Source organism: Aulonocara stuartgranti (genome assembly GCF_965226115.1).
Source record: "Aulonocara stuartgranti genome assembly, chromosome: 10".
NCBI lineage: Eukaryota > Metazoa > Chordata > Actinopteri > Cichliformes > Cichlidae > Aulonocara > Aulonocara stuartgranti.
This window is the reverse complement of record NC_138946.1, coordinates 33,759,680-33,783,277: the sequence shown is the minus strand read 5'-3', so window position 1 is coordinate 33,783,277 and position 23,598 is coordinate 33,759,680. Positions and strand designations below refer to the sequence as shown.

Below are 23,598 nucleotides of genomic sequence, written 5' to 3'. Positions count from 1 at the left end.
GTCTGGATGTTTCCTCCATCTACTGATGTTGCTCTTTATCTTTCATATTAGCCAGCGTCTGTTGGCTTGGAAAATTTGACCATTAAAATGTATTTGGTCTTATTTTGAGTGTAGATAAATACATTCAATATTTAATAAACCTATGAAAGTTTATTTTGCCATGTTTTCTTTTTTGGAAAATCATGGTTGTTTGCAGTAACCATCTGCGTCTAATATACAATATCTCTGCAAGCTTGTTACCACACTATTCACATGTGGGAAAAGGCATTGGAATAACCACGCAGAGCCATTTGAGTGGGATATCTTGCTTGTAAATGGCTGAGTTGCCCCTGGGTGGCATGTAGTAGCAGCTGGCAGTTCATTCTTTTGATAATTTTCTGCATTTCTTCTCGCTGTCAGCGACAGGGGGATAAACGGGTCCTGCTCTCCGTTTTCCTTCCTCACCAACTGCTGTCTGTATATTCTTCAAAATGTGGAATTTATACTGACACCAGAAACTGTTTGGGTAAGTACAAATCAAGATTAAATGGAGTTAGAAATGGGCAGGAATCTAAAAGCCCTAATATCTCATCATAAGCGGTATTTGCAAAACATTAGTGTAATCAAAATACTACATATTATTATTTTTTAACATTTCCACCAGTCTGGCATAAGCTAGAATAAACAGTTTCCATTGTTGTCTGTCCGTTATAACATAGTCAAACTATAAAAAATCAAAGCGTGTGTAATCTAGCTGTAACTATGAAAGAATCCCCATCATATACACGCGCCTATGATCAGAGAGCTCGCAGCACGCGCAGGCTGGAGTAGTCTTTGTTCGGTCATTGCTGCTTCACGGCACCGACGACATTAGTGCTTTTGCTTTCACAGTACCCACGGTGTTCCCTGTGGGTAACGATGAGATTTAGGGTATCTATAATGGAGTGAAAGTGCCAAACAACGGCAAAGACGTTTCCATAAACGTGCCGGTGTTGTGCCAAAAAGTGATTTCCAATGTTTCCGTGTATTTTTTATGTGTAATATCTTTACGTATGTTGGTAAATAGACTTCGGTGAACAGCGTTTACAAAGGGGTTATATATAGAATTAAAAGATTATCTGTTTTTTCAAGTATCTTTATAACTCTGTGTTATTGTACTCACATTATAACCAATCCGGTCCTTTTCCCCCACTTACAATATTTTTACTGAACTATTGTAATATTTGCTGCCATTTCTGCTGTCTTACTCTTACAAAAGACATTTTTAATGTTAATGAGATTTTTTTTAACTGCATAAATAAAGGTTCTATAAAAGTCGCTGCCAAAAACTGATTGCGGCTTCTACCTTGTTACACGAATGTTGTTTGTGGCTCAATATGACTTTGTGTCATCCATGAGGGATGCATTTGACATATGTTTCACATATTATAGGCCATCAAGTTACTTATAGCAGTTTAAATACGAGCAATCAGTTTTTGGCAAATACCGGAAATCAGTTTTTGGCAGACAATCACTTTTTGGCACAACACCGGCACAATCCAGGACAAGTTCCTCTGGGGGCTCTCCCCGATCGTGCGACCGCGGGGGCTGACGGTACAGTCTGACGTCTGAAGGCCTCCGCGGCGATAACTGTTTGAAACAGTACGTGTCATCTTAATGAGCCAGGTAAGGGCGTTCTTGTGAATTCGTGTATTTATGTTACACTTACTTTATAGCTTAGACGGACCCGTCAACTCAAGGTTGTCTTGTGACAAACTAGCCTAGCTTTTAGCTCTTAGCTTGCTAGCAGTATGCTAAAAGTCTTTCCAGAAGCGAACTGAATGAGTGTTAGCTACTGCTAGCTCATATGTAGCCGTAAAAAACCCAGCTAAGTAGCCGAATTGCTGGTGCTTTAAAAGGCATATATTAAAGATTTCTGAAGGTGAGTCCAGATGATATTTTCACAACAATCCAGTAAACACTAGTTCATGTATTACTCCCAGCAGTTGTTAGCATTTGCTTCAGTTAGTGGTTATAGACGGCTGTTATCTTGTTTCTTTAGTGGCGTGTAACAGCGTTTCTGTTTGTAGTGACTAAACCTATGAACAAGTTATCAAACAAAATCATTACCATCAGCGTACAAGTTACTCTCGCGTTAAAAATGTATATCGAGGAATGAATGGTCACATTATGACAACCGTTAGCTCTGCAACTTAAAGTGTATGTACTGTTGAAAACAGACTAGCAGACTGTAGAAAAAAATGCATCCAGTTTTCCTCTTTAAACCGTCAGTTTTGTCTGTTTCCCCCAAGGTGTATGCACGGAGCGATGGGAGACAGTGCAGGGCTGCAGTTTGTCAGCTCCTATGCTTTTGAAGCCATGCAGAAGGTGGATGTAGTGCGCCTGGCTGCGTTAAGTGATCCAGAGCTGAGGCTGCTGCTGCCCTGCTTGGTGAGGATGGCGTTATGTGCCCCTGCTGATCAGAGCGAGTCCTGGGCACAGGACAAGAAGCTTATCCTCCGCCTGCTCTCTGGGGTTGAAGCCGTCAACTCCATTGTAGCACTTTTGTCTGTTGACTTTCATGCCTTGGAGCAGGACGCACGGAAGGAGCAGCAGCTTAGGTATGACTTATTTTCACATGGTAACACTATATACTGGCACAGTAGTGGGTTACAGAGTGGGAAAAGCTGCTTATCGGGTCATACATATACAGCTATATTTGTTACTGTGTTTTAAAAAACAAAAAAGCCTACTTGGAGTTCATTTTAGCAGTATACATAATGTACCGTCTCCTCTGCTAGGCACAAGGCAGGTGGCTCTAATGCAGAAAGCATCCTGGTGTCACAGCTGCAGCACGGCCTAACTCTGGAGTTTGAACACAGTGATCCCCTCAGGAGACTCCGTCTGACCCTCAGTGAGCTCCTGGCTATCATGAACAAGGTACAGTCAAAGCTCCCCTTATAATTCGGTAGATCTCTGGACACTGACGATGATAACTGAGCATCCACGTTGTAGAAATGTGGAACAAACATGTCACGTATACCTGGGACAGCTGTGTATATGTAAAGAAATGGAAGTATGAATCATTAATGAGTGTCACCTGTGGACTACAGAAACAAGATTGTGCTGCTTTCTTTAACTTTTCATTAAATTTGAAGTTTCTATCAGAATTACGACTAAATCTCTGCCAGCTGCTCTCGCTTGGAATGAAATTAACTGCGTGCTGCTGTTGTCCTTTAGTAGATCCATCTTCATCTAATAGGGTGAGTTGGGTGATGCGTCCCTGTGGCCTGTTTCACATTCCCGTGTTGTTTCTCAGGTGGCAGACTCAAATGGAGAGTTTTTCTTAAAGTCTTCTGAACTCTTTGAAAGTCCTGTGTACTTGGAAGAGGTTGCGGATGTCCTCTGCATTTTACAAGCAGGTAAAAAAGATTATACATTATAATAGCATTGCATTTAATGCAGCAACATTCAAAAACTAGAAAATGCATTTTCTGAAGAAACTGCAGTGTGAATGCTGATAGTTGAATGTTTTGAGCTGAAATGAAACAATTGCTGAATGTTAAGTTAAAAATGTTGAATGAGCTGAATTAGGGATGGGTATCGTTTAGGTTTTATCCGATACCAGTACCAAACCGGTACTTTTGAAACTGTGCCGGTGCTCAACCGGTGCTTAAAGAATGGAGAACACAAACTTTGTCCAAAAACCTCTCATGTTCAGCTGTTTTTTTGTAAAAAGATAACAATGTTAGCCTTTTCTGCAGCTATGGGGCATATATGGTATCACTCTTGGCTGGAAGCAGTGCTTAAACAATGGAAAAAAACACAAACTTTGTCCAAAACCCTCTCATGTTCAGCTGTTTCCCTCTTTTTCTTTGGTCATTTTAGCCTTTTTGGCCAGGGTGAAGGGAGTATCTGCCATCAAACAAGAAGACAGCCGCATGTAGCTATGATGATGTTTGCTAGTTCACCTTACATGCATTAATGTAATAACGTGGTTAGCCTACTCAACGTAAATTACACACAAACAACATTAAGCTGCTCACGCAGAGAAGAACGGCTGCTGCTGCATCATCATCCTCATCATTTCTGCTACACTGGCAGGGCTAGGGGCCAGGACTCTCCTCTTCGGGTTTTTGGGGGATGTTGCTAACTCCGGGTCTGATAACAGGCACCACACCCGCAGTAGATGCGCTCGGTGTGAGGTCTCGCAGCAAGCTATCAAATACGGCGCATTTCTCGGCTTTAACAAAACGCTATGCGTCGCCAGGTGTTTCATCGGATTTGAGGTGTTACCTCCTTTGACAGTATCACAGTATCAGCTTAAAGCACTTGTTGCTGCTGAGTTTGCATCTTTTGCTGTGAAGTACAGCCAGACTTTTGACCGCTTCGCCTTGGACATTTTTAATCTGTAGCTCTGCTCTAAAAGAACGTACGTACCTGGACCCGCCTACTACGCTCACAAAGGTAAAATGATTGGCTAGAATCCAAAGTGTATGACACGTGCCATGATGGCACTGGATACTGGTACCCATCCCTACAGCTGAAACATATTGAATAATTCACCTGAAAGATAAAGTGGAGAACTGTTGAAAGCTGAAGTTCACACAGAAGAAGTTTCAAAGTTTGAAAGTAGATGATGTTAAAATGTACATTAGAAAAAGCTGAATTAATTTTTTTTAGAAAAACAAAACATCTGAATGAATATTGAAGGTTCATATTCTTTTAATCACTGAATGACTGAAATGTGGGAGATTCAGCTACAGACAGGTAAAGGGTGTCAGTTCTAATAACCCCTACCAGCTGGGGCTGGTAGGTGTGGAGCTTGCTACAGGGGTGCTACTCTACCCTGCGGAGAATGAATATGATTATCTGAAATTCATCATACAGACTCAGGGTCAGCCACCAGATCGTGTTCTAGACTCTGGCATTTACACTGATGACTATTTCATTGAAGACGACTACAAGCAACAGCGCTGGACAGATAAGACTGACCAACAATTTCAGTACGAGACAGGATATCCATCCCTGGAGACTCGATACATAAAACTTAAACGTCTTGATGACCTCGAACAAATAACGAAGGTTAGACGAGGACCAGAAGATGGCCAAAGCTTATTTGTCAGCTTAATTAAAGAGATGTTGGCCTTGGATGCACACCAGCGCATAACACCCTTGGAGGTTCTCCGGCATCCCTTTTTCAACCCTGGCCTCTCTAACAGGTTCCCATGTATTGACACTGAGAGACCACACAGAATCTCCAGAAGGGAGAAACAAAAGTGTGGATCATTGGGTCAAGCTACATCAGATGAGGCGAGAGTGACGCAAAAGAGAGGAGAAAATTTCGGACTTAATGCCAACGTCCAGTGGTATGGCAAAGGAGGGATGCGCTGGAGCGGAGTCCTTCCTCGTTTTTATGAGGAGCTATCCACACAGAGACCACCTGACATATTGGTAATCCATGCTTGGGGCAATGATTTGGGACTCATGTCTGCTTATTAACTTCTGTCATTGAGAAGGAATTGATGCAACTGCACACAGAGTTCCCTCAATGACAATTGTATATTCATCCATCAACGAGCGTCAGTTGGGAGATATGGAAATCCAGGCAAAATCAATAAGGACAGGAAGATCGTGAACGCCAGCATTAGAAAGGCTGCTGGAGTGATTATTGAGCATCCATGCTTGAGGTTTTTCAACAACTCCATTTTTTTACCCGACGGAGTTCATTTAAACAAGAAATGCACTGAAAAGCATCCGCTCGGCGTCTTCAGTCACCTCACAGAAAACCATATGTTGTTTATTTTAGGCAACGTGAGCCACACTCTCATTTTTCTTTTCTTTTGCCTCTCACCCCCCAACCAGCCATGACAGATGGCTGCCCCTCCCTGAGCCTGGTTCTGTCAGAGGTCTCTTCCTGTTTAAAGGAAGTTTTTCCTTTCCACCGTTGCCTGGTGCTTGCTCTCATAGGGGATCATTTGATTGTTGAGCTTGAATTGAATTGGATTGAACAACATTTTAAACATTCAGGTGAGAGGTTCACATTGTAGGGAGCACTACAAAATCTACAAATAAAAAAATTGTCACGAGCGGCAAATGAAAATAAAGAAAACAATTTTTGAAAAACATCTCTTGCTGCTCTGTTGGCATGGCAAAGTGTTGAAAACATGCCGAAGCTCAAACACTAATTGTTTACTGCACTTTGTCATGCAGCTGATTTCTGCTTGAAGAGCAGTCTGCAGCCAGCCACTCTCATCTCCTCACAGCCTTGTCTTTTTCTTGTAAAAGGCAGTGACTTGCTTTTTGATAAATACAAAATAAGTGAAAAATCGAAATAATCCAAATAATAAATAATCCACTGCTCCTGAGAGTTCAGAAATAACGCAGCATATTTAAAATAACAAATATTTCTGTAAACATGTCTGAAAACAATCCGTTTCTTTGACCCTGCCGTCTGAAGTGTGTTTGGATTTTCTCCGTCTTAGAGCTGCCTTCGCTCCTGCCGATCGTGGATGTGGCCGAGGCTTTGCTTCATGTCCGCAATGGTGACTGGTTTCTGTGTCTGCTGGTTGCCAATGTTCCTGACAGCTTCAATGAAGGTAATTCATCTGTTGCACAACGCTGCACATTCTGTCAGCAGATAATGGAAAATAGAGTGGCTGATTAATTGACAGGAATAGTTGGATATAGTCAGTGTGGAGGAAACAGGACTTTATCTGAGATTACCTCCAAGGTTTCTCGCTTTATTAGAATTACACACTGATATCTACAACTATATGTGTTGTTCTTAATGCTGTTCACGGCAGTGGACCGAGAGTGCAGGCATTTGTCTTTGACTGATGATGAACATTATTATGTCATCCTGACTCCCCGAGAGCCCTTTGAGAGGCTCTCTGGAATAAAACACTCACTGTCTCCTTATCGCACAGAGTGTCAGATCCATGTCAGGCGCAGATTTGTGCTGCGTAGCGGTGATCATCACAGATTCCTTTTGGCTTTGCTGCTGCAGTTACTCTTTCATTGACATGAAAGTGCAATGGATTCATCCTTGGATGAAGTGTTTGTAAGGTTTGCCATGTTAAACACCAGCTGGCAGCCAGACTTCACCCTGCCGCCTCATCAATGGTGTATGAATGATCCAGGAGCAGCACAGATGGAAACTAATTCAATTTCAAAGCGTTGCCATAATGCCAGCTACCAAATTTACTTTTAAACAATATACAGTGGGAAAGTGAAGGACAAATATGCCAGAGAATTGATGTAATCATGGCTGTTGTGTATTGAAGGACATAACTGGGATCTGGAAGTATTCAGATTATACAGTGTTGAAAGTCTGCATACGTTTCTCCTCATTTGCTGTAAGGATATAGTAAGCAGAAGGTCCACAGTGTTTAAGCGTGCCTCTCTGTTGTTGCAGTGTGCAGAGGTCTGATTAAGAATGGAGAGCGTCAGGATGAGGAGAGCGTAGGTGGGCGGCGCAGGACTGAAGCGCTCCGGCAGCTATGTCAGATGAATCCCTCACAGGCTCTCAATATCCGGGCTATGGTGGTAGGTATACCGTTAGTATAATGGCGGGACTGAACTCACGCCAAACTCCCACTTTATTTACAGCATCCCAAAAGTCATTTATTTCAGATGAGAGATGAGTTCTCCCATCTAGTAGCTGCTCTTTTTCTACTCTGGATGCACATTTTCTGCAACATTCATTCTGCTGCCCTGTTTTATCCCATTAATTATGCATGTATTAAATCAAATTAATACTCGCACCAGCACATTTGGAGCATCTGCTCCTTTTTTATGAAGCACTCTCCTGATTAAATGTTTGGATAGCACGACGGTTGTGTTTGCAGAAACATAGCCGCATTAAATATTGATTGTGATCTCAATATAATTATTTGCCGTTAAAACATATCTTCCATAATTTTGCAGTTTCTCTTGGTAACAAATTTAACGCGGCACCCCAGCAAAGCTCATCTGTTTCTCTGCCTCGCTAAACGTAGCCTGCTGGTAATGTAACAGTCATGCACAGATTTCAAGAATGAAAATCAGTTTGACAGACAAATGTTGTGCTTACACCACTTTGTTAAATGATGAATAATTTGTAAGCTGTAGACGTTTGTTTGCTTTTAGCTCCTAAACGTCACTCTTTAGTTATTATAGACTTGACTAACGACTGGCTCTGCTGTGCAGGGAACTATTTTCTCTGCTTAAATCAACTCACCTGATAGAGGGCAGTAAAAGTGATAGGATTTTGCTCTTTAGTCATTTATGTTGTGGTACTCTTAGTGACGCTGTCCCCGAGGGGGAGAAATGAGTCTTATTTCTATCGCTCATAGAGGTTAGAATGTCGGCTATTGAACGAGGCAGAAGAAATTCATTGCCTTGCTGAATGATTCATTAGCAGAACTCGTACTTGGCTGGACTTTGTGGTCTCAAACAACAAGGTCTGGGAATTGATGGGATCCAGTGCTGAAAACAATGTCTGGTGAAGGGCAGTAGAGCTCGCAACCAGCAAGGTCAAGCAACGCGTGATGTTAGAAAATAATGTCGAGAAACATTAATAGTAGGATGACGAGGAACAGTGAATTTAAACAACAATGATATTTCGTTTGCACAGAAAAAGAAGACGACACTAATACAGCAATGCAGGCTTGTATTAGAACGACACCCATATTGCTAGTTCCCCTTTTTTAATTTCCTTTATTTTCAAACCTTGTTTTGGCTCATAATCACTCACTTAGCAAGACAGCTTCTTTGCTCATGTTTCCCCTCAGTAAGAAAAGGAGCTATACAGGGGTCTCGAACTCCAGTCCTCGAGGGCCGCTGTCCTGCAACTTCTCCATGTGTCTCTGCTGCAGCACACCTGAATACAACTAATAGGTCATTAGCAAGACTATAGAACTTGACTGCATGCTGAGGTGGCGACCCCTAACCCTGCTCAAGTAAATGTGTTTGGAACAATGTAATTCCAACAATGCTTTTATTGCACCGTGTTCATTCAGTCATGAGCTGCTGTAACATGAATCAAATGGCTGAATTGCCACCTCAGCATGCAGTCAAGTTCTATAGAGTCTTGCTAATGACCTGCTAGTTGTATTCAGGTGTGTTGCAGCAGGGACACATGGAAAAGTTGCAGGACAGCGGCCCTCGAGGTCTGGAGTTCGAGACCCCTGAGCTATACCTTGGAGACGCGTGTCTTTGCAAAGACCGGGAGCACATCAGCCCATAGTGATAATCAAACAAACATAGACGTAGTCATTATGAAAGAACATGATTAATATTTGATAGAACAGGTGACGCTCTGTAATTGACTGTGGGTGCTCTGTGTGTTCCAGGTGGAGGAGTGTCACCTGCCTGGTTTGGGTGTGGCTCTCACTCTGGATTATAAACCAGATGCAGCAGATGAGGCAGTCAGTCCTCTTGTGTCTTATGTCAGCGGACTGCTGCTTGGCACCAATAGCAAAGTCCGTACGTGGTTCAGTATGTTCATTCGCAATGGACAACAGGTAAGGCCCCGGTTGACTCTCGTATTTCCTGACAACACATAAACAGTCACTCCTTTAGGTGCAAGAGGTGGACCACGCACAATGTCCTCAACATGCTGGATTGTTCCTGTGATGTTTTTAAAGAACAGACAGTAATACAAACACTCGCTGACATTCAAAATGAGATCCTGGTGGGAGTATCTTTCTTGTATTACTCGGTGTTCAGCGCTCGAGTTGGATTGCCCCAAATTTAAGCTAACATTCAAAATATCACAGCAGATATAAAGGAGATCACGAGTCTGGCTATCTGCTGGCATTTCTTGCAGTTTATGGAGCGCAGACACGCTTTAGTCAGCTTTTCACTGTAAATGTCATCATTTGTTTAAATTTCCCTTTCATAAAATGTTGGGGGGTTTTTAGGCGATAAAGCTCTGAGGAGGAACGGAGCTTCTGCTCGCCATTGGAGAAATGTCCTAAAATGTTCCTCAAGTTGCTGCTCATGCAACGAGTCAGTTAATGATCATAATTATCAGATTTGTAAATGAACTTGGGCAAACTGTTACCAAGGCCCAGCGGTGGAAGCATGAAAGTTAAATGGTGTCCTCTCCTCACTCGATCCTGCCAGCGTAAGAGGGAAAGCAGCTCAGTGCTGTGGCAAATGCGCAGACAGCTGCTGCTCGAGCTCGTTGCCATCCTGCCGCGTTCACGCAGCACCCATGTGCCCAATAATGGCGGCATGGAGGAGGAAGGAGGCTCGGGGTACTCTGGCCTCAGAGAGGAGCACGTGGTGAAGGCCAGCGCCCTGCTCCGGCTGTACTGCGCCCTCATGGGTATTGCAGGTCTCAGGTGAGTCAAAGATCATGATAGCTTTTGTTACATTTGATTTTATAATCAATATTTTATGTACTAGTTGTAACAATGTAACAATGTATTTTAATGGCTGTGTTTCCTTCCAGACCTACAGATGAGGAAGCAGAGCAACTACTGCAGCTGATGACCAGCCGGCCTCCTGCCACTCCTGCTGGCGTTCGGTTCGTCTCCTTGTCTTTCTGCAAACTGCTGGCCTTTCCTACTCTAGTCAGGTACATAACGTTTATTGACTCTTACTTTTAGACGTCTTTGTTTTATTCTGCCAACACAAACAGGCCAGGGATCACAAGCTCTTTTTAGCTGCCGGTGGTCTTGAATTTTGATTTGCCCGCTGCTTACCAAAAAGCCCTGTCGGTGTTTTTTGGCATTAATAGTATTCTTTTCATATGTCGACTGAGCATTATCCTCTGTGTGCCTGTGCAGCACTCCAGAGCAAGAACAACTGATGGTCATGTGGCTCAGCTGGATGATCAAAGAGGAGGAATACTTTGAAAGGTAACAATAAAAAGGCTTCATGGAGAACGCAAAAGATTAGAGAGTAAAATCCATCACAGGAAGCTGTCACATGTCTGAGTTTATTGTGACACACACGTTATTGTACTGATTTTATATGTCGTAAGCTTTAAATGTTCATCACATCAGCTGTAATAGGATGATGTCTTTACAGAATTAGTCTATAATGCAACATAAACCCATTTGTGGCACTTAGATCCTGATCCTGTCTCCTATACTGTGAAACATTATACACAGCTGCTGTTGGTGGTGACCTCCTTTCATATGAAGAATCAGCAGATTTGTTTTTAAAAAAATGTAATTTAATTTTTTAAAATTAATTTCAGGAAGTAGAGCCAGTACCATTCACCGAGTTTGGTGTCGGTATAAGACAAAGGTGCTGAGGTCAGCTTCCTCGCCAGTTTTGATTGGTTGTAACTGGTGCTGACATTGACTGGTATATATCTGACATGCATAGATAGCTGTATGGTGTCTTTTCTACTCCTGCCATCCATCTCAGGTATTATTTTTAAACAACCACAGCATACTTGTCCTAGAAATATGAATTGCTAACCAGCTACGGCTAAAACCAAAGCTGCTGTAGGCTTATCACAGATTTCTGTTTGGGCCCGTTCAGTGTCTTTTTCATAAGATCCAGGATAGTAGACATGGACATCAGAGGGGACTTTAAAGTCAAGAACCTCTTTTTGAATATTGGACATTATTAGTCAGTTACATTAGTTATGTGCATCTCCAAGTTTGGCCCGTTGTTGTTGCTCCAGTGCTGATGATGCAAGTGACAAGGATCAGTGGATTCACGCTAATCGGTGTGCCGGATTTGAACATTTCTTTACATTAGGCTCTGATAGATTTCAGTGTCAGATGAAGAGGGATGAATAAGGAAGGGCAGATAATCTAAGGATGCCTACACACACTCGGTTTCCTTGCCCCTTGACCAAGTGACCGAGGAAACAAAAAACGTTCCAACAATGAACAAGAAGTTGAAAGTATTAAATCGTCTTTATGTGTTGAACTCGTTCCTTGGAGATTTGTTTTTCCTGTATGAAGTCTCTGACCTGTTTCAGCACCTTCAGCATTGAATATGAATCCATGTTTTTGTGACTCGAGTCCATAAACCATAAATCTGACAGGTTTGTCTGACTAACCTAAAGGCTGTGAGAGGAAGGTTCGGGTGTGTGTGGGTTGATGTAACGGTCATAATCACTTTTATTTAAATTCTGTCCTGCAACATGAAGGCTTAACGACAAACCTAAATGTCTTCTCTCACTTGCCTCTCCTGCATATGTGTTTGTCTTCCTCCTTACAGCGCCGCAGGCGTATCTGCTTCTTTTGGAGAGATGCTATTACTGGTTGCCATGTATTTCCATAGCAACCAGCTCAGCTCCATTATTGAGTTGGTGTGCTCTACTTTGGGGATGAAGGTAAGGTGGTAGGTGGGAGGGAGGCAGTGATCAATACATCAGTCTGGCTGACCAGCCACTGGCCCCTCTCGTCTGCTGCAGCAGTGGTGCATATAAAGACTATATCACTAATGAAACATTTGCAGCATACACGTATCTAGCTAGCTGCTCTACACCCTGCAGCCAGTTTTCAGTGTTATTACTTATTAAGTGCACTATTGTTTCTTGTCTGTGTGCTAAGTAGTTTCCCCGTCTCACTGTATTTCCCACTAAGATGTGTAATGTAATTGGATTTAGAGCCTGTTTGTTTCCACCCCTAGGGCAATCCTCTCAATTCAGTGTTGTGCTTGCCATGTAGAATTTTTCTTATGAAATATGAAAAGAGGGAATTACAAAATAGCAGCGCTGCTGCCTACAGGCTGTTTTCACTCACAGCGAGCCTGCCACTCTGGATGTTTTTCATAGTTTTTGTGTAATTCCTGCAGATTGCCATCAAGCCCAGCTCACTGAGCAAGATGAAGACCATCTTCACACAGGAGATCTTCACTGAACAGGTGTGTATGTATATTACAAGTCCATCATTGTGTATTGTTACTGGGCAACCACCGTTTTTGTCAGTGATTTGATTTAGATCTCTGACTCAACACCTCCATCCTTTCAGGTTTCACTGTTTACTATCAGACCAATTGGGGGGGGGGATTTGCTGCTGAAACCTTTTTCATAGGAAGCACAGAAAGTTTTGACTTTGATATCTTTAGGTTATTACTGCTTGACGTTGGCAAACTGTCACGGTGCATGACAGAGTTTTCACACCAGTATAGACTATTAGCATCACACACATCTGTCTGTGTCATGGGGTAAGCTTCTTAAACAGTGTTATAAGAGAGATCGGACACCTCATGAGTCTTGAACCAGTAAATCCCATAATGGCAACGATGGTTGGATAGTTTTAACCCTATTTTGTAGCAAACCTTTTAAACTGTTTTTTCAGATTCAATTTGATATTAAAGTTAGGAGCTACTTTTGGCTGCTCCCTTATTTCCCAAGGATCGGCATATTTGATTTGGCACACATTTGATGCCCTTTGCCCTTTCTGATGCTGCCCGCCCATTTATCTGGCATTGGGACTAGGAGTGCACTTGGCTGGGGTTTATCTCCTAACAGAATTAAATTTACCATCATTCACATATATGGTGAATGTGTTACCACTGCATCACGGAGCAACTATATTATTTCGATAATGATTCAAAACGTAAACACTTGGCCAAAGATGATGGTTGGGCCCATGCTGCTGGTATAGAAGTAAATTTTCCTGTCCAGGAGCTACAAAAGAAATGTGGCACAAATGTTTATAGTCTTTACATTTCTGAACTGTTAACAACAGTTGTGTGACTTTGGCTGTGCAGGTGGTTACAGCTCATGCAGTTAGGGTTGCAGTGACCAACAACCTAAGTGCCAACATCACAGGATTTCTTCCCATTCACTGCATCTACCAGCTGCTTCGGAGCCGAGCCTTCACCAAGCACAAAGTGTCTATTAAGGTAATGCACACGTTATGGCTGATTGTGACTATTGCGTAACTTTGTACTACTGCACAGCTGTTTGAAACTGTGTTGTTGCCCTTGTGTGCACCTTCTAGGACTGGATCTATCGCCAACTCTGTGAGACGACAACACCCATCCACACCCAACTTATTCCCCTAATTGATGCTTATATCAACTCCATCCTTACTCCAGCTTCCAAGGCAAACCCAGAGGCCACCAACCAGCCAATCACAGAGCAGGAAATCCTCATTGTCTTCCTGAGCTCTGCAGGAGTAAGTCGCTTCCGAAGCTAAATCCGCACCCTTACAAAACACCAGTGCAGTGCATTTGATGGGTTATTGTTAATTTAGTTTGAAACATAATTACACTTTCATAATCCATAATTTTGCTCACATATCCATGTCCACGTTTGCTGGTGATCTCTTTAGCAAGCGGATGGTAGTCGAGCAGGACGGCAGCGCTACTCTATCACCACCCAACTGCTTATCCTGTACTACATCCTGTCTTATGAGGAGAACCTGTTGGCTAGCACCAAACAGCTGGGTATGTATGAGGCTGTTTCCCAACAAAAACACTGCGATGTGTTTGGCTTCCCTTTGTGCTCTTGGCTCACCTCCCTCCTGCTTCTCATTTTCTCTTTCTGTGCCTGTCTGAATTGCATCCTTTGTCATTTTCCTCACTGAAGAATGCATTGTGTGGATGATGAAGGGAATTTGTCAGCAAGTGAGAAGAAAAAGGAACCTTTTGTCCTCTGTTAAGTTGTAGGAGATGCTCTGGATGTGCAGTCATTCATCCTTTTCTCTCTTGGCACTGAATGTTGGCTGCTTCATAGAGAATAAATGGTTGGCTGACAAAGAGCCAAGTACAATGGCTGCGGGAGCAAAGCTAACTAGGACAGCTGTAGGTTAGATTGAGCATTAGCAGTTAGCCTAGTCAGTGTTTATTCTCTCCCGTGACGAGCTCTCCTCTTTCCCTTCATTAGGCCAGATTTATGTGAGAGTTTATGCCCATCTCTTTAATTGCTGTGTTTACCCAAGTGCTCTCTCAGCCTTCAAGGAAGGAGTAATGAAGCCCATCAGCAGTGGTAATGAACCCACGTCAATGAAAAATCACCTCAGCTTCTCGAACGCATCGGCACAGCGGCTCTGGTGTCCTCACACAATCAAATGAAACATTTATCCTCCATCTCGTCCTTATTTTGCTTCACATTTTCACTCTGTTTAGTATTTAATTCAGTATAGTTTCTGTGATCCACTCACTTGTCCTGTTTTCCTCTTTTTCTGTTTTTTTTAAGCCCTGATGCAGAAGAAGCCAAAATCCTACTCTGCAGCCCTGATGGACCAGATCCCCATTAAGTACTTAGTTACCCAGGCCCAAGGGCTGCAGCAGGAACTCGGGGGTGAGAGTCACTTTTGGCTTTTTCTTACTAAACACATGGAGAAAAACCCCCAAAAGGTAAAAATTATTTGATTATTGTAGACTGAACGCAGTTTCTTCACTGATCCCAGGTCTGCATTCGGCCCTACTGAGACTGCTTGCAACCAACTACCCACATTTATGCCTTGTGGAGGACTGGGTGTGTGCGGAGGAGGTGACCGGTACCCTGCCCCTGTTGAGGAAGATGATGCTTCCCAGCAACACCTGTAGATACACCCAGAGACAGCTTCACCAGGGTGAGCACAGGAAATTTAAGATGTAGCTGCTGAATTTAAGTTAAAAATATTAAGAGAGAAACATTTTAAAGTAATAAAAACCCAGACAGATGATTGATGGCTTTACTAGCACCACTGACGCTAATCTAGACGCCACAGTTGGGCGAGTGAAATGCCAGATTATCTGTTTTAGGTTGGAATAAAATCATTTATCAATCTGTAATCTTTGTGGTTAATCTTTTATGCTGTGTTGATCCTACAACTGCTGAAGGATCAACAGTTTCAATAGATGTAGGTGATGTGTAGCTACATCCAGATGCTGTGTGCCGCTGCACGACAAACGCAGAGAGCTGGCGTCTCGTTTATTTGGCTCTGTCATGTGGTGTTCTTGTGTTTCTCTGATCTTCATTGTAGTAGTTTAAAAGAAAGTTGTTTGAACTGAGTGATGGTTACATACTAGTGTTGCGGAGCCTGTCTCTTAACCTGAACAGCTTACTCCATTTGTATGGCGTTATTTTTGTGCCACTATTCTGAGCGCACGTAAAAAAAGTTTGCATGTGCAAGTGTTGTATTTTGAGGAGAAATTTATTTTGAGCAAAGAAAAGCTGAACTTGAGTGAACAAAATTCATTGCTGCGTGCAAAAACTGTATTTCAGTGTTTGCTATTATCCACACACACAACAGCAGCCCCTCTCGCTCAGTTTTTGCATTTGTGCTCGCTCGCAATGTGTTGCTCGCGCGCTCAACTCTTTCTCCACACCGTTATATTTGTGCCACAAAACCAGCCAATCACAGACTTGGATGCAAAAAAATCTGATTGGCTGTTTTGGTCTCCAATCAGCTCGAAATGACAAAATGCAATATCCCAGAATCCATTTCGTCCAAACTCAAACGAGGCAGTGGCGGAGGAACACAGAGTGGCGGAGTTCGGAGATGCCTGTTACCCACCAGCTGACCGCATAGCTGGACTGGCCATTGGGCATCCCGGACATTTGCCTGGTGGGCCGATGGTGATTTTTCATTTTTATGTTTGTTTGTTTTTGGGCTGGACCAATTACAACACATCCGTATTGAAGGGAAAAGGAACACGATTAGTCCCGGACTTCAGCTAGAATCAAAAAGACAAAGCTGGAGTTATTCTGTCTTTACGCTGCACAGCTGCCTCTTCTCTCATCCTCCCTCTCCTGTTGCTACTTCAATCATGAAACTGATCAATGATCAGCTGATCGTCTCTCTTGTTTGTTTATCTCCCACTTTGCGCCAGAAACAGGAAACCAGCAGATGTCGCGCTAAACAACAGCAGCACGTTTAAGCTTGATCAGCTGTTGTTAGAATTTATTTAAAATTCATTTCTAGTATCAGCTGATGTTTGCTGGAGCCACAGCTATAAAGCTGCTGGTCATGATATCGGTTTGGAAACATGAAGGTGATACAAATCATACATGTATACCAACAAGACAGTACATCACTGTCACAACAGCGTTTGTTTTAGTTCAAAGGATTTTTTTTTTCTTCGTTTTTCCTGTAATACCTGGTGGTGTAGTCGGTGATTTTCTGTCAGTTCAGCCTTTTATATTATGTTTAACCCGAGTGACCACCCGGTCAGCTGGTGGGTAACAGGCATCTCGAAGACGTCAGAGCACTTATGCAAATATGTGATGTCCTGATGAATCGAGCAGGTATTTGAAGTTTACACAGAAACATTCTCGCATGAAAATATCTTTAAAGTTTATTTTGTGACCCAGAAAGAGTAATATTTCAAACTCCGCCCCTCTGTGGTCCTCCGTCACTGCCTCGTTTGAGTTTTGGATGAAATGCATTCTGGGATATTGCATTTCGTCATTTCGAGCTGATTGGAGACCAAAACAGCCAATCAGATTTCTTTGCATCCAAGTCTGTGATTGGCTGGTTTTGTGGCACAAATATAACGGTGTGGAGAAAGAGTTGAGCACGCACGGGCAGAAATGTTGAGAGCACGAGCAACACATTGCGAGCGAGCGCAAATGCAAAAACTGAGTGAGAGGGGCTGCTGGTGTGTGTGTGTGTGTGTGTGTGTGTGTGTGTGTGTGTGGATAATAGCAAACACTGAAATACAGTTTTTGCAGGAATGAATTTTCTTCGCTCAAAACAAATTTCAAACACTTGCACCTGCAAACTTTTTTTACGCGCGCTCAGAATAGTGGCACAAAAATACCGCCATACATTTGTAGGATTTAATCTGTGATTTACATTTTTCCTCTCTGACTCTTGAAATGCATCCATGCTGCTAAAGGAATCTGTTGATTAACCTCAACGGACAATCACAAAATAATTCTCAAGTGTATTTATGATACTGTGCTGTGCACTTGTTGTACACTGATGGAGATGCAGCCAAAGCTTCTCTATGAATCAGAGATTAAAGCTTATGTTTTCCTCCCAGCCTTCCAGAAGTTGCCATCAGGTAGTCCCAGGCTGATGCGTATCCTGGAACATTTAACACTGCTTTCACCTGGAGACCTGATCCCTTACGCGGAGGCCCTCACAGCCAGCATGGCTCTGCTGCTGGAGCCTGCTGTGCCTCGTCGTATACTACAGACCGTCAACAAGCTCTGGATGGGTCTGAACACCGTGATGCCCCGCAGGTACGTGCTCCGGACATGCAATCAGGAATTTGTGCCTTAAGGCATTAATGGAATCACTTGAGTAACTAAAATTGGTCTAAAGAATTTTCTTGTCCTCACTAATTAGAATTTGACATCACTGAAGTCAATGAACTCCCCTGCTGCTGGTTAAATAATAATTATACATGTTTCCAGTAAAAGGCTTACAGGGGTGTTTGACTTGTTGCTTCCTCCTCTAGGCCTCACTCTGCTGCTCAAAGGAGCACAGCTACCAAAAGGAGCCTGTTACAAGACGAGCTCAGGCAGGAAGACTGAGGGGGAGATGTAAGGGGTTGTCGGGGGAGCATGCTAGCGGGCCGTCGTTATTACCGTGTTGTTTGGAAAATACGGCGCACTTAAAATCAATCCTTTGATTTTTCTGAAAGTCGACAGAGCCCCTTATAATCCCGTGTGCCTTATGTATGAACTCTGGTCGTGTTTACTGACCTCAAAACGATTTTATGTGCACGGCGCTCGAAAATCTGTCAAATGTTTTAGTACGACTTTGCTGAGCTACGAAGCCGCACCGCTTGATGGATTGTGGGAGCATTACGGCTATCGTAGGCAGAGCCTCACGGAGTGATACGCACTGTGCTTCAACATAATGTTTCCGTATTGTGTGTGTATAACCTCTTTTAAGTTTTGTGGATGTTATACATGGTTATGCTGAGGATACGTCGGCCAGTTTCCACTGGAAATGCCTTTTGGTTAAACTGTCAGTGAGGAGTTTGCATTTGCACTGTTACATTTTTCTATAACTTTAATGCACATAAAAAACAGCTGCTTGTTTAAGTGAAAATACATTGATGTTTTTTTTTTTGCACTAATAAAGTTGAGGAGTTGTAAAGTATTTTGTCTCGTGTCAATTATATCGTCAGTTATATCGTTATCGCAAATTTTCAAATTATATCGTGATAAATATTTTTGGTCACATCACCCTGCTCTAGTCTGAATATTAATCTTGGGCGTAATACTGTCAGTTTTACTTTGAGCAGTTTTAATGTTGTCCCTTAACAAGGCAGTGTTTCTTAGTCTTAGTTAGGTCAGAGTTCTTTAAAAGCCGGGTACAGTCGGTGCTTCAGTTAACAAAACTGTGTGGTGGGAATGAAATTGTGTGTCTGTGTCACAGGCTGTGGGTGATGACGGTAAACGCCCTCCAACCTTCAGCGAAGCTGCTCAGGCAGCAGAGGTACACCCAGAATGACCTGATGGTCGATCCTCTCATCGTGCTGCGCTGTGATCAGAGAGTATACAGGTGACTACAAAAAGCCACGCATGGACTCAGACATACAGTCTCAGACGTGTTGCAGTAGGTGGGCTTTCATGTGGTCCACATTTTCACTGAACGTAACTAAAGAATTTCTTCTTATACAAAAGATGAACCCTTTATGACCAGGCAGCGCGGGCACGCTCCGTTTTCCGTAACTATTTTTAAAGCCCGGTAGCACTGGAACCACGTGAGCTAGCGCAATCATTTTTTTTTGCATATGAAACCGGAGGAGTTGTACTTACATCTGATGCCATCAGCTCGTCCTCAGTCACGGTTTCCTTCCACATACAGCTTTGCAACACCTGCATAAAAAGCACTTGCAGCAACAACAACATAATATTCCAGAAACAGGCTCGTCCGATCCGATCAGCTGTTCGTAACACTTCCTACGTTGGAATAGACGTCAGCGTGAACTGTTGCATGCCCGCCATGACCTGCCCGGAACTGGAAGTGACGTCATTTTCACAGAAAATGTATTTTTTGTCCTGTAGGGCATTTACAAAGATATGCAGGTATTTTTAAAATAGATTTTGAGTTTATGCCTTTCTGTATCGTGTCTGGGAGGCTTAAACTCAAACTGCTGGAAATAATCTGTTTTGATGCTTTTTTTTTTTTTTTGCAAATTTGCATCATAATATTTATTTTCATTTTTCCTGCAGTATATAAAAATTAGTGTATCTCAAAAATAAAACTATGAAGACACTCAAAATAATTTTCCTGTGGTTGGAAACTATTTTGTGCAACTGTTTTGTATTTACAGTTTTGAGGGGTGAACCTCTGAAATTACTCTAACTGGAAATATATGGAAAAAAACAAAAACGATTTTCAATTTCTTTTTGTCATTTATTGCACTTTTTTATGTAGTTACTAAGGACTTAATGCATACATGTTATTAAAATTGAGGCTATAATGGTTGTATTGATGTATAGAAACTGCATGTAAGAATATAAAGATGAGCTCTGGCAGACGTGTTATGATGCGTCTTAATTGTCAGGTAACAATATTTGTTTTTGGCCAGGTGTCCTCCTTTGATGGACATTGTCCTTCACATGCTGAATGGCTACCTGCTGGCCTCGAAAGCCTACCTACAATGTCACCTGAAGGAGACGGCCGACTTTGATCGACAGAGCCAGACTGTGTCGAGCCTCGGTGTGCCGGGACAAGCAGATACGCCGGAGGTCACCAGGGAGGAGCTAAAGAACGCTCTTTTATCTGCGCAGGTCATTTGAGTTTTATAAGAGTGCTATGCATGTGACAGCATATTCATTCCTAACCCTGTTTCCTGTATCACGTTGTTTCTTCATCCCCCCCAAAATATTACACTGCAAAATTTTCAAATCTTATTTTTATGTGAAATTTCTATCTTACTGGTGTTTCAGTAAAACAAAAAATGCAAAAAGACACTAAAGTGTAACGGCGGGCCTTTTATGCAAAGTCATTATAAATCCTTGTTTTTGTCCAACTGCAGGACAGCGCAGCAGTGCAGATTCTTCTGGAGGTGTGCCTGCCAACCTCTGAAGAGCAGCAGCTGGGGGCCACCACAGACAGCCTGTTGAGGAGCATTCGGGGCCCCGTGCCAGGGAAATTGAAACAGGGAAGCCTGGGGCCTGTAGCCAAGGGGGGCGGGGAGGCTGCGGAGCCAGAGGGAGGTTTGCTCAGTGATTTGAGGGAGGTGCAGTGTCTCATCTGTTGTCTGCTGCATCAAATGTTCATCGCCGACCCCAACATTGCCAAGTTGGTCCACTTTCAGGTAATATAATGCTGGCAGGTTTATTGTGCCATTTTGTGCATCCTTCCACATTTTCCTATTGAAAGCATTACAGTCATTGATAATTGATTACACCGTAGAGCAGAAAATACCTTCAATGCGTTTTTCAAGAAGATCTGAATCATATTGACCCCATTAGTCATCAGATTGTGCCGTGGCGTAAGTAATAAGTGAGTGCAGCTCCCAGAAGCAGCAGACAGCCATATGGTGGACTTCATCAAACCGCTTCCTGTCACAGTAATCCATCCACGCTGCTGAGCAGGAGCTGCTGAGCAGGAGCTGCTGAGCAGGAGCTGCTGCAGTGTGCATCGGCGCACACGCATGTTTACGCTGGCACTCATTTACATAGACGACTGTTTGAATAAATGAACTGCTTATTTGCGATTTCTTGCTTATGTTGCTAGATTAATTCCAAGTTTCCCGTTTCCTCTTGTCTCCCTGTCTGCCAGGGTTACCCTCAAGCTCTGCTGCCTCTAACTGTGGCAGGCATTCCCTCCATCCATATCTGTCTGGACTTCATCCCAGAGCTGCTGGCCCAGCCCCAGCTGGAAAAGCAGGTGAGGCCTCCCAACCTCCCCTCCCCTCTCTTTCCTGGCTTTCACTCCTAGACTTGCCCTGGGTTTGTGCCAGAGCCTCTCTTACACTGTTGTGCTTTTATTTATTTATTTTCTCCAACCAGCTCTGCTCGCTGCTCTGCTGAGTGTTTGCATATTTGCTACATAAATAAATGTATTAAATGTCTCACTGTTGTTATCGTGTGTCCCTGCAGATCTTTGCAATCCAGTTGCTATCATATCTGTGCACCCAGTACGCCCTACCCAAGTCCCTGAGTGTGGCCAGGTTGGCCATCAGTGTCATGGGTACACTTCTTACAGGTCGGTAAACACTCTTTACGTCTCACACGCTCATGCATGTGGTGATATACTTCCTCTTTTAGTGTGCGTCTTTTCTCTGTCAAACATTCAGTCTGCTGCCTGCACTGTGCAGTTCATCTTACATGAATCAGCTGTTGGCACACAGATGTTTTTATCCCTGTGTTTAGCTGCCATCCTCTGGTGTTTAGCTGTTAGTGCAACATTATTTCTCTACACTGTATTAACTGTTTATCAGCCTTGTGTTTTGTGTTAATTGTGTATTCGTGTGTGTGTTTTGCTTCCTAGTGCTGACTCGTGCCAAGCGGTTCCTCTTCTTCATGCCCACCCTGCCATGCCTGGTGGCTTTCTGCCAGGCGTTCCCTCCACTCTACGATGACGTGGCAGCTCTCTTAGTACAAGTGGGCCAGGTTTGTTCTTCGGACGTGGCCACCAAAGCCCGGGACATCGATCCTTTTATCGCGCGTAAGCATGATTACTCGTTTTCTTGGCAGAATAATGTTGACACAAAAATATTTTGACCCGAATGATTTTTGTTCATCTTTTTAAAAATCCACAATCCAGATGTTGTAATTAAAGCCATCTGATCATTTCTGTCCTAAATGTCTAAGAATTATGAGAAAGAGCCTTCATCATTTATTAGCTTTGATGTGTTTGAGTGAAGCCTGATGTTGCCTTACACATAAAGACCAAGTGCCAGCCTGCTCCTCAGACTGAGGGTTTGAAGCTCGGTGTTGGTATCACTGCTGTTGGATCTGTACTCACTGTGGATGCACAGCTCATGTATTTCACTGGATCTAGTAAATGTGTAGTAGGAGTATACCTACCATAGACATTTAAAGGTGTTGTCCATGTATGCTACTGCAGACAGGCTTGATCTACTTTGTTTATTCAGCATTTCTGGACGCTTCGATTGGACATAGAATAATTTGTGTAGATGAGTTTAGATCTACCAGTGCTAAAGAAAAACACTTGTTTTTTCACTCAGGCTTGCAGTATCTTAAGGAGAAACCACTGGAGGCTGTGGTCTCAGGAGGACACCCCTGCAAGCTGACTCTACCCCAGAAGACAGCAGAGGAGCTGGGTGGGGCTGACCCTGATGTCCAGCTCTGTTACTGCATAGAGGCCACCTTCATGGACATTATCAGCTGCACCCTTCACGGACTATAGAGCAAACACACACAGAGACTCTGGATGGTTCAAAGGGACTTGATTAAACCAACAACTCCAAACACTCGGTGTTCATGTGCTCTGTGATGATTTGTAGAAATCAAAATGTTTTGGGGTTTTTCTTCGACCTCTGTAAGCATATTTTTTTAACTTTAAGTGCTACGACCTTTTTTTCTCAGGCACTGAAAAAAATGTTGCCTTCAGATGTGAGAGTTTTGTAATGTATTTGTTTGTAATAAAACAAAGGAAATATCCGTCTGAGGTTTATTCTGCAGTGGGAAGTTTGGATAGATGTGGCATCTCCTCTCAGCAGAAATCTGGACTCCTGGTTTTCGGTTTTCTGCCCCTTGCATATAATTAAGATTTTATTTCTTGTTTTTACTGGAAATAGTTAACTTTTTTTTATGCAATCAAAAAAAGACCTTTAAATCCAGTTACAGTTAAGTCTTAGGAGTTG

General features: G+C 42.9%; 1 protein-coding gene across 1 annotated transcript; it reads left to right on the top strand.

The window, feature by feature from the left end:
* Window positions 1-1,499: 1,499 nt before the first annotated feature.
* On the top strand, window positions 1,500-23,395 carry ints2 (integrator complex subunit 2). Its single transcript, XM_082549596.1, has 25 exons — window positions 1,500-1,644; window positions 2,271-2,579; window positions 2,760-2,898; window positions 3,278-3,380; window positions 6,444-6,557; window positions 7,376-7,506; window positions 9,294-9,464; window positions 10,069-10,289; window positions 10,400-10,525; window positions 10,737-10,808; window positions 12,133-12,247; window positions 12,712-12,780; window positions 13,633-13,767; window positions 13,866-14,042; window positions 14,199-14,313; window positions 15,065-15,169; window positions 15,279-15,443; window positions 17,842-18,043; window positions 19,191-19,316; window positions 20,350-20,551; window positions 20,800-21,081; window positions 21,549-21,656; window positions 21,869-21,974; window positions 22,260-22,436; window positions 22,960-23,395. Exons 2-25 carry the CDS (start codon window positions 2,275-2,277, stop codon window positions 23,139-23,141), a joined length of 3,648 nt encoding a protein of 1,215 aa, XP_082405722.1. The 5' UTR covers window positions 1,500-1,644; window positions 2,271-2,274; the 3' UTR covers window positions 23,142-23,395.
* Window positions 23,396-23,598: the final 203 nt, after the last annotated feature.

What these genes read in the sequence shown, in the direction of transcription:
- ints2 (XM_082549596.1), top strand. Translation starts at nt 2,275, where the DNA reads ATGCACGGAGCGATGGGAGACAGTGCAGGGCTGCAGTTTGTCAGCTCC. An exon ending in GAGGAGGAATACTTTGAAAG is followed by an intron (nt 10,809 to 12,132) that starts GTAACAATAAAA and finishes TCCTCCTTACAG; the next exon opens with CGCCGCAGGCGTATCTGCTT. An exon ending in GCTGCAGCAGGAACTCGGGG is followed by an intron (nt 15,170 to 15,278) that starts GTGAGAGTCACT and finishes CACTGATCCCAG; the next exon opens with GTCTGCATTCGGCCCTACTG.